Below are 12002 nucleotides of genomic sequence, written 5' to 3' on the forward strand. Positions count from 1 at the left end.
TCTTTCATGTCAAATCACCCAATCCAAGTGAAAAGGGGAGTAGTTATTTCTTGAGCTGATAGAATATTAAAATTAGCATCACGAGAAGATATAATTAATGAAATAATTTTCATTAAGGATACTTTAATAGGTAATGGATACCCTGAAAAGATGATTTCTCAAATAATTGAAAAACGAAAAAAAGTTAACGAAACAAAAATACTAGAAGATGATGGGTCTAATCAACAAACAAATTATGTAACTTTGACGTAAGTCCCAAAGTTGTCACAGAAATTAAGAAGAGAATTAAGCAAGCATAATATAAAAACAGCATTTAAATTTCGACAAACTATTGGCTAGTTCCTAAATAATGGAAAAGAGAGAGTTCCAAAAAACGTTCCAAAGAAAAAGTTCCAGAGAGTTCCAAAAAACATATAAAGGGATGCATACAAAGTTCCGTGTTCTTGTGGTAAATTTTATGTAGGAAGGACACAACATAATTCAGAAAATAGATTACAGCAACATAAAAATGCCATTGACTGTTCTCTAACATATAATCAAAAACCAGAAATGTTTGAATCAGCAGAACATTTATTTGAATTTCATTATCAAAATATATTGTTTGATCAGAATTGAAATTAAAAAAATTTATTGAAATTATTGAAATTAAAAAAATATCTATGGGGGCAGGGACGTATGCAGGGGCGGGCCTCCGGGCCCGGCCCCCCCCGAAATCTCACGATTTTTTTCATTTTCCCATAACTTTCGGATTTTTCTCACAGAATAATGGGTTTGAAGGATTTGGCCCCCCCCCCCCGAAACAAATTCTTGCGTACGTGCCTGTATGGGGGGGATCACAAAATTCTTTTGTTTTACTTCTCTGAGTAAGTAACTTATCTGTCTTCCCCTTTGTACAGGCCAATGAGCCTTTGGGGGAATAGTAACATGTCATATTGTACGTATATTTAATGAAGAATAAATCTTATCTTATCAGTATTAATAGAGACGAAAGGGGATTTTAGAATTAGTTCAATTTATAATAGTTTAATTAAGGGGCAGGTAAAATTTTCTGAATAAAATTTTAATTAAGGGATTTTTAAATGTCTAAATTAAAATTTTAATTTAGACATTTAATTAATTTTAAAATTTTAATTATCAAATTAAAATTTTAATTTAAAATTTTAAGTTTAAATAAAATTAAAATTTACACGGTAGTCCTCGAACAGCTGACAACCCTGTAAGCGATAGTCAGGATAAGGTCAAGGCTGCCAGGAGTCAACGAGCGGCAGCTAAACTTGCAAATGAAAAAAATCACTTAATTTATTGAAAAAAACTAATTAATTTATAATGCATGAATTTCGTTGACCTGTTTGCCATATCTACATAGTTCAAGGGTTTTAACCAGTAAATTTAATCAGGGATGGTGACATAGGTTTTGTTTTTGTTGAAATAAAAATGGTATTTTATTTGTGATAGATCCCATTTGCCAATCAAATCTTATAGACGAAAATTATCTAAACATTTTGGTGTTCTTATCTATGATTACAGTTGTGCCGTACTTTGGATATTTTATTAAGATGCGAGTTTTATTTATTTGTTCTTTTTTTCTTTTGTTTGCGTGGTTCTTTGTTTTGTTTTTTCCCGTTGATAAAGGCTCCCGGATGTAGAGTCAAAATATCCGGATTTTTTTTATTATTAAATTTATGTTTTGTTGGTGCTTTTGTTTCTAGTACGTTTTAGTACGCCTATCACTAATTTTTTAAATTTACTTTATTTGCTTTATTTAAATTAAACCCTTTGTTTTCTCTTAAACTCGTTTCCTCCCGTTTTTGCTCTCTTAAACTCGTTTTTTTCCGTTTTTTTAAAACCCATTTTTTCTCAAACTCATTTTTTCCCCGTTTTTTTTAAATCCGTTTTTTCCCTTAAACTCGTTTTTTCCCGTTTTCCTTTTAAACCCGTTTTTTACCTTTTTTTCTCGAACTAAACCCATTTTTTTTCTCTTAAACTCGTTTTTTCCCGTTTTTTAACCCGCTTTTTTCTCGAATTAAACCCGTTTTTTCTCTTGTACATGGAAAAGCAGCGTGGTCAAAGAAATTATCAACTAATTTTATCATTATAGTTTAATATTTAAATTGAAATGTTTTTCTTATGTATTCTCTACTTAGGCTGTGTTCCAGAAGTCAATTCTTATTAATGATAAATTAATTATTTGTTAGTTTTTCTTATGTATTCTCTACTTAGGCTGTGTTCCAGAAGTCAATTCGTATTAATGATAAATTAATTATTTTCGTTCCAAGATAAAGGATAGCTCAAAATTTTAAGCAATTACAGTGCGTCTCGGACTACAATGCTAGCCCCTTTTATGTTCAATGTGCATTTTAGGGGCTAATCATAAGGTTATCTGCAAGGGCGGATCCAGGACTTTTTTAGGGGGTGGGGGCGCAAAAAAGGTTGATACGATAAACTTGCGTTAGGAGCAAGTTTAATTAACGCAAACTTGCATTAATTATGTAAATTACACCACTTCAGACTATGTTAGGGGGCGCGTACTCCCCCTCGCCCCCCTGGATTTGCCACTAGGTTAAGGTAAAGGCAGGGATTAGGTATAGATTAGAAGGAATACCTAGAATATACATTAATGTATTATCGATTATATTTAGATTTGATTGAGCGGTCTTGCCATAACTTTTGGAGCTTAGATAAGCGATCCGAATAAACGGCAGAAAACTAAATGCTTACATCTCCTGCCAAAAATCACCTCAAAATGAATCTCATTTGATGAATTTGACAGCCCTTCGATTTGATTTTGCAACCCGCTTTGATTGAAAACTTTGCCGATACTATTCCATTGTCATTTCAATTAAATTTCTTAGTCAAATCACAAATTATCAATAGGTTTCAATGATAAGTAGTCCCCTGGAAGAATTCGCTAATAGAACCTTTGCCTTTGAGACGATCAGAAGATGTTGAGGCTCACAAAATGATAATTAAAGTATCGAATCCTCTTAAATAAAAAATTTCTTATTCTAAAGCGGCGTTCACAAGCGTGTCTAGCTAGAATCCCATGTGTAGACACGTGTCTAGCCAGAATTCAATGTCTAGGCAACGACCATTCACAAGTAAAATTCGGTGCTTAGCTAAAACTACAAGTTTAGTTTCAAATTGTCATTTCTAGCCAATCAAGAGAGCTAATGCGGGAAAAACATTGAGTACTGCACTCCCTATGTTTACTTTCAGTAGATAATAGTCGAGACGAACCTGAAGATTGTTTTGATATGCTTAAATATCATGTCTAGAATTGCATATTGGCCTAAAATGAAAAAAAAAACAATTAATGAGAATACAAATTTTAAATCTAAGTTTAAAAATGTAAACATAGATGATGAAAATAGTGGAACTTGACGCAATCTGATTGGCTGTAATCGAAAATCCTAGACATTAAATTCTAGAGTCTAGAACTCAATATCTAGGTAAGCACCTTTTCCAGCGTGTCTTGCTAAGTACCGAATTTTACTTGTGAATGATCGTTGCCTAGACATTAAAGTCTGGCTAGACACGTGTCTAGACATGAGATTTTAGCTAGACCCGCTTGTGAACGCCACTTTAGAATAGGAATTTTTTTATTTAAGAGGATTCGATATGCATTTTTCAGTTTAAAAATGTAGCTCTATCTGAGCTATATTCATACATGAAAATAGGATATGACGACTTTTCTTTGGGTTGTTACAAAATTAAGAACATAATTTGGGTTCCACAAGCTATACCGCTGTTGTCACGTTGAACCGGGAATAAAATAAGCATATGCTAATTCGCTAAACTTGATAAAAATAAAGTAATAAAAGTGATCACTGGAAATAGATGTAATAATGTGTAAGAAAATCAGATGTAATACACATTCATCCTATGGATATACGTAAATGCATAAATATAAAAAAAAGGTAAGTCATGTTCTTGTAGGCAAGTCTATAACAGGCTAATTTGAAGCGTTAATCTTGAATAAATTCACCAACAACCTTAAAATGTGCGAAAAAACGTGACCGACAAATTACAGATCGGTCTCTGTCTAAAAAAGATGACGGGAAACGAACAGAAGAAGGTGCAGAAAAACGTTTGAACTTTTAGAACAAGTACAAAGTTTATCGAATTAATTAAAAATGTAAAAAAATCATTTCAGTTTAAAATGTAAACATAAATGACGAATATAGTGGAATCGAAAGTCCTAGACATTGAGATATAGATATTGAATACAATCGAAAGTCCTAGACATTGAGTTCTAGAGTCTAGAACTCAACGTCTAGCCAAGCGCCTTGTCTAGTATGTCTTGCTAAGCACCAAATTTTACTTGTGAACGGTCATTGCATAGACATTGAATTCTGGCTAGACACGTGTGTAGACATAGGATTCGAGCTAGACACGCTTGTGAACGCCACTAAACATACCAAGTTATACTTTCAACTACGAATCCAAAGCCCTTATTTCTAACAACCCAACTCCACAAGCCTAATTATAATATTAAACTTTTGCAGCTTTATCTTTAACTTTAGAATATTTTAATAAACTAAAAATAAATCTATATTTAATTAGAGTAGGTAGTTACCTTTGTTGGCCCAAACCTCTTTTTCGGAGTAGCTCAGGAGTCTTTCAATATGAACTAATGCCTCTCCTAAATAGTGTAGACTCAGGAGCCAAAGACCTAACCGATGGAAGCTGAAAATGAGACATAAACAAAATTTAATAATAACTTTCAATAATAACAAATTGAAATAGAAAAAAAATGAAGAAGATAAAGAAGAGATTAGAGAGAAAAGAGTCACTCAGAACTTAACCCATTGAACTCTAATATTTACAGAAATTTCAGAGTAAAAGTAAGTTAAAGTAAATAATGAAAATTGAATAATGAAACTGTATAACAATTTATTACACTAATATTAAAAATGAATTAAAATAGTAGAATATTGAATAGCTCATTTTTTTCTAGAAAAGTGCTTAAAGCAGAAAATATAAAGAAAGGAGTCACCCAGAAGCCAAATCCGTTGAGGTTTACTCTTTAGATTTACAGGGATTGTGAGTATTTACAGTGAATAATTGAATACATTAAAAGATCAAAATTGAATGATTAAATTGAATAGCTTTGCGCGATAATAATAAAAAGGGAAAAAAACTAAAATCAGTGCACAGGATATATACCAGTTACCGTTTCAAGAGTTCTCAGTAAATTCCTTGAGCTACTTCTTCTTCCAGAAATTTTAGGAAAGTGTAGATTGGATTATAGTCAGTTCGGATTCCGCCGAAACCTGAGCTGCATTTTGGTACATAGACTGGTTTAAAGAAAGCAATTGAAAAAGCCCACAGAATCCTCCCTCTTTATGTGCAGCGTAGACATCTCAGCTGCATTCCATTCAGTTGTGCAGTCTCCGTCGAAACCTGAGTTGCATTTTGGTATATAGACTTTTAAAGAAAGCAATTGACAAAGCCCAAAGAATCCTCCCTCTTTATGTGCAGCTGTAGCTGCATTCCATTCAGTTGTGCAGTCTCAGGTGTTCCTCAAGTTACTCATGTCATAGCCCTTTTATTTTTCTGGTACTCGGCTAGTTTTGTGAAAGTTAGACAGACAGGGCATCACCCGAGCAGACCGATTAGACTTGTTCAAGGTATTCGACAAGGATCTGTATTAAGCCCCATCCTGTTTAATACCCTGACATCCGGAAGAACAAAAAACGTTGCTGGAGGATTCAGCATCAATCCATGTGACCTCAGCCTGCTTTCGTATGCTGACGACCTGCTAATTTAAGCTGCAACCTTACTTCTCTACAAGAAAATATTAACCGCCTGATAACTGGTTACAAAAGTATCGGTCTAAGGGTCGACAGTATCGGTCTAGTATCGGTGTGAAGACGAAGTTTGTGGAATTTTGTCCCTCGGCAAGCAAGCAGCTAAGCAGTGGTCCCACATATGTGACGGTTGAACGAGCGAAAATTTTTCTGGGAATAACGTACGGTCATGATATCAGATGTTCCACTTTACTAATAATCGAGAAAATTACCGACAGTGAAAATTACCGACGGGCTAAGATACAAAAAGTAAAATAAAGATTAATAAGGGAAACGTTAATAATAAAGTTAATATGAGTTAATGAAAAGTTAATAAGGGAAAAAGTAAAAAGTTAATAACGGAAACGTTAATGAAAAGTAAATAAGGGAAAAGTTAATAATAAAGGATAAAAATAACGAAAGAAGAAGAACTATACGTCGGTTGCAGTAGTTCAAAGGGAATTATGTGACTTTTATCTTAAACGGTAATTTCTTGGTCCAAACTCTCAAAGCTATGAAAATAAACAGACTACTTAAATCCATTTTCCGTTATCTTTTTCGTTTTTTTAATGTGTTACATCCACTTTTTACACTCTCATAGATAATTACCATATAATTGTGGGCGGATAAGAGAGTAATTGTGCGACATTTTTCTTTGCCCCCTATCCCCACGTCAAGATACCCCTACCACACTTTTTACGATTCGGTTGAACGCGAACAACGTGAAATGACTGCCCAAAAATCTTAGATCCCTTACGAAGAACGACTCCGGAGACTTACCGTTTTTATCGTAGCGACGAAACTTTCAAGATCTGCAAAGGAACTTTTTATGATAAATAAAAAAAATACTTTCCGAAAAATAAGTTTTTCAGAAGAAAGTAAAGGCCATATTAAACTGAAGATCAACAGCAATAAAAACCTACAGTAAATCAAACTCAAAACGACCAGAAATTAAATAAATAATCATAGCAAACAAACTCACAACAGGTACTACTATAAATCGATTAATAAATCTGCGAACGAGTAGACCACCAATTGGATTTGTAAATCAATATGGAGAGGAGTAAACATCATTCCAAGCAGGAGTTTGGCCAGTGCCCCATTCCCTAAGTGTAAAAGTATAAAGCCTATTGCGTCATTGGCACTTTACTGATGACGAATTATGTGACAGATATTTTCTTTTATAGTTATTGCAACACTGAAAATAAAATGAAAATTACAGTGTAATAAAATCTTGAACTGATGAGCTTTCAGCAATTAATGTCATTACGACATAGATAATTTCGAAGACCACACTACCTTACCATGACGATAAATAAAAGTTCAAATAGGGATAAAATCCTTTCAATAGACAGTGATAAATTTCACAAAAAATACTAGATATTTCCGTCAGACATGCAGTGACTGTCATCAGTAGTTATACTCAATCAGTAGTTACAATGATGACGGTCACTGCAAATGTGACCGAAATATCTAGTTTTTTTTGTGAAATTTATAACTGTCTATTGAAAGGATTTTATCCCTATTTGAACTTTTAATAATATCATTATATATCAAATATTTAGTTTAATTTTATTAGTTCTTTCCAAGACTGTTATCCTGCCTAAGAAGCCTGAGTGAGATAGGTTCAAAAGATCATAGCTTCAGATACGCTTTGAATTACCACCGCCACTTTGTTAATAGTATAGTGAAGTTTTAGTCGTTACTTAGCTCCTGGTACACTGTTGTCTTATAAGAGTTCTTGGCTTTTGTCTAGGCTAGCCACCCATATATACAATAACTACCTACTTGTCTAAAATAAAAATAAACCATAATAATAAAAAAAGCATATATATATATATATATATATATATATATATATATATATATATATATATATATATATATATATATATATATATATATATATATATATATATATATATATATATATATATATATATATATATATATATATATATATATATATATATATATATATATATATATATATATATATATATTTAAAAACCAGTGGCCATATACAAAAAAATAAACAAAAAGAACAATAACACTCAACAAATTCAAACTACAGCTTCTTTCCGCGCCATCAGACCTTTCTCTATAAAACAACCTAACGCAATAATTAGGTCCCTCGAAGTAGTCCCCAAAGCATCCAGGAGCAGCGGTACATCCTCACGAAAAAATTTATTCCTAAAATTCACCAAACTTTGGCATCTACTCAGAAAATGGTCCAACCCATCCTCAAACTCCCCACAGAGGGGGCAGGCACGCTTACCTTCCGAGCAATCTTCATCATATGACTCCCAGTATCTTTTACGCAGTAGTATGCAATTTGCGCGTGCCTGCAGCCAAGACTTAAGGGTTCTCCACAGTAGATTCAGCTTCAAATAACCCCCTCCATAACTCCCCTTCATACAGATCTTTAATCAGTTATATGATACTAAAAATTAATAATAATAATGAAGATGACTTAAAAGAAGAACAAGAAGGGAAAAAAGAAGAAAACAAACTTACTTTAAGACGTAGAGCAAAGTGACAGCACAAAAATAGGGGATAATATAGCCCAGTCGTCTTGAGTATTCTATAGGCTTTATTCTCTGAAAGTAAAATTCGGGAATCCAGTGTAGCCAGTAGGCAATCTGAACTATGTAGAAAAATTTCAAAATAAAAGGCAGGAAAGTGTGGGGATAACCTTTCCATATGCTTGATATATCCAGTCCCCACGGCTCACTAGAAAGATAAGTAATATAAAAAAGGGTAAGAGAGAAAAAGAGAGAAAAAACGAAAGAAAAAAGGAAAGAGAGGGCGAGAGAGAGAAAAAGAGAGAAAGAACAAAAGAAAAAAGGAAAAAGAGGGCGAGAGAAAAACGAAAGAAAAAGGAAAGATAGGGCCAGAGAGAAAAAAAGAGTAAAAAAAGAAAAAAGGAAATGAAGGCGAGAGAGAGAAAAGGGGAGAAAGAACGAAAGAAAATGGAAAGAGAGGGCGAGAGAGAAAAACGAAATAAAAAAGGAAATAGAAGGCGAGAGAGATGAGAAAAAACGAAAGAGAGGGCGAGAGAGATTGAAAAAGAGAGAAAGAACAAAAGAAAAAAGGAAAGAGAGGATGAGAGAGAGCAAGGGGGTTGGTGCTACCTACATTAGAAGAGAACGGTTTTTACCATTCTTCTTCTCTTGCATTTTTTTTTTATTAAGCGTACCTTCATCGAAATTGAATATTAAATAGAGCGTATTCTAAAAAAAGTCAATGTATTAATATTTGTTCATTTATATTTTCCCAAAGGCACTTCATGTGTAAGGGCCAGGGGTGATCAAATAAACTTTAGAGGGGGCTCAGTCAATTGGAAATCGAAAGTTCCAGCGTCCTTTCTAAGATTTAGCCTATTTTTCAACCAATTGCCACCGAATGAGTTGTTACCGATTAGAGTGTCTTTAAGAAATTCTTCTTCTAGCTTAGCGACCCTGGGGTTTCAGCAGTTGTTTGGAAAGAATCTTCACATAAACACATAATTAGATACTTCCGTATTATATGCTACATACTTGAGAAGTGAAGTTTGGTTAATTTTAATGAAATAAAACAAAATATAATGAAACCATAATAGTTTAGTAACAAAATTATGGAAGCTACAACAAAGAATTATGAAGGGGGGGGGGAGGGGCAGACTGCATTATATTAAATACATAACCTAACCTAACTAAAATGCCAACCAAATATTTAATTAAAATATAGCTACAATGTAGTTTTCCACCAAGCCGAAGCTAATTGTCTGATATACAGATTGTGAACACCAGTTATTGTCTAATTTTCGCGAGACAAATTCTTGAGTGTGAACCATATAATACGGAAGTACCCATAATTAGTTCTAAGAGAGATACGATGGGAGGGTGGAGGCAGATATTGATATATAATCCTCAGGGCCGTATCCAGGACTTTTGTTTGGGAGGGGGCACAAAACACTCTTAGACACCCATTAAAAATGTGTTTTAACCAAAGGGATAAACTAGACTGTTAATTAAATTGATGAAACTCTAGATAGAAATCTGATTGATGAACTCTAGACATATTTTATTAAACTTACTCTTTTTAGCGCTAAAAGCACTAATACCGAGGGTTTTTACAAATACGACAAAGTTAAATAACAAATACAACAACAAAAAATGAATAAAACCATATTACTTTTCTTATGATTTGTTGACCATGTCTGTAAAAAAGGGCACAAAAGAATGCTGGCAGCGAGTCGTACGGCATGTCACTGGGTTGGGCTTGTATTGTCTCCGGGTACGGGATGTAACGGGGGCCAGCGGTAGCTGTATCGTCGTGTGTTTGCTGCTACGGAGCTGTAATTGGGCAAACTGGAAATTTTGTCTGAGGGCGTCTAAAAAGCGACTCGAGGCCAAGAACCTTAAGCGCATTGTCATAAGTAATGAAGGCCTGACCCAGCATAATCTAACAAGCCTGTATTTGGATAGCTTCGATATCTTGACACATCCCAGCACTCAACTGTACACTAGGGCCCCACACTGGGCACGCATATTCAATGACGGGTAGGATATAAGTCTTAAAGGGAAGCTTCATAGAATTCACATTGAACCCGAACCGCTTCATAAATGATGGGGTACTATCTTTTATTTTGCCAATTTTACCGCATTTTTACCAATTTTATCTTATTTTACCAATTTTACTTACCGAGTTTTTATTTAAAAAGGTAATTTCTTAAACCACATTTGCTTGTCATAATATAAGAAAAGGTAATGATCAAATATGGGGTTTTAAGGCCAAACGAGATACTGAATAAACAAACAAAGCGAATATTTTGAGAGAACAACCACCTCTCTTCTTCAGCGCGAAACGAAATAATATATTCAATGAAAGTGCCGAAGAAAAAAAAACATCAACAAAAACAAACGCGGAAAGTCAATGTGAAAAAAACCTAAAAACAATGAAAAATCAAGAAATTAAAAGATGAATAAAATTCAATAAAAGCCAAAAATTATAAGAAATAAAACCAAATACCTAACAACCATAAAAGCCAGTCATTCGCCAATATCCGCGATTTGCACAAAATAAAATAAAAAATATGAACTGCCATCAACGGATACTAGCGAACAACTGAGAAATAAAAGAAAACCATTCATTCACTCAAAACAAAATGAACCAGCAATTAAATAAGTTGGAGTACTATTTCATCTGATTTCTCATTTTAATTATTGCATTCCTTGCAGACACAATTTGACACCTACGGGGTTCTTCACGTGATTGATTATATGATTGGGAAAGTGGTTCAAAGTTTATTTCAGGGATTACTAAAGTATCAACGTCGCTTTTGAGAAAACCGAAATATGACTCGTTTATTCTTAAATCACCGGAATCTCTGTTTAAAGCTAGACCTAAATGTTGGTAATTAAAAATTTCAGTCGCTTCCCAATACCTTTGTCATGAGAAATTAAATTAGCTTGGTTAAATAAAATAGTATGTTCCAGAAAATCAAAGACATGTTCTGCAAGGGCAAAGTCAGAATTATCCGTTTTTTGTACTTAGATAAATATTTATTTCGAGAAATTACTATCACAAGCCCCGAAGGGCCGAATTCGAACTTCGAAGTCCATGAAAAAACAAATAAACAATAAAATCATAAAAAAATCACAACAACAAAAAAAAATGTGTCGGAATGATATATCATTCCTTTGTCAGTTATATTAAAAATGCAAAATGGCAACTAGTTAAAAAGATAAAAACTGATAAAACTAAAAAAAAATTAAATGATATATGCATTAAAATATGTTTAAAAAACAACATAAAAAGGGGATAGGGAAAAAAAAAGAAAGAAAAACGAGCTGTTTCATTGTAGATTAGTCTAATTGTTAGAATAGAGCTACAGTATGTTTATGTCTATATTTATTATATATATATAAATAATATAGCTATAGACATATATATATATATATATATATATATATATATATATATATATATATATATATATATATATATATATATATATATATATATAATACATGAAAAAAAAAGTCTTTCAACTAAATCTTCTAGCCTGCCCATGAACTTGCAAAGGCAAGTTGTCCTAGGAGCGTACCAAGAATAGAAAAAAAGAGAAAATTTTAGTACTAATTTATAGCACAAATTAAGTATACCGGAAAAACTGATAATATATAAAAAAACAATATATATATATGTATATGTGTATAAATAAAATAC

At 33.0% G+C, this 12002-nt stretch overlaps 1 protein-coding gene across 2 annotated transcripts in view; it reads right to left on the reverse strand.

The window, feature by feature from the left end:
* Positions 1-12002, reverse strand: part of TRAM (translocating chain-associated membrane protein 1) — a 56229-nt gene that overhangs the window by 22943 nt on the left and 21284 nt on the right. For both annotated transcript variants that reach the window (XM_089101889.1, XM_089101890.1), the window contains exons 5-6: positions 8307-8522; positions 4577-4686 (exon numbers count right to left, since the gene is read on the reverse strand). In XM_089101889.1, coding sequence (XP_088958015.1) covers positions 4577-4686; positions 8307-8522 — 326 coding nt within the window. The remainder of the gene's footprint in view (positions 1-4576; positions 4687-8306; positions 8523-12002) is intronic.

The sequence above is a fragment of the Artemia sp. Qi Xiang Cuo genome, chromosome 15 (genome assembly GCF_049724085.1).
Source record: "Artemia sp. Qi Xiang Cuo chromosome 15, ASM4972408v1, whole genome shotgun sequence".
Lineage (NCBI taxonomy): Eukaryota > Metazoa > Arthropoda > Branchiopoda > Anostraca > Artemiidae > Artemia > Artemia sp. Qi Xiang Cuo.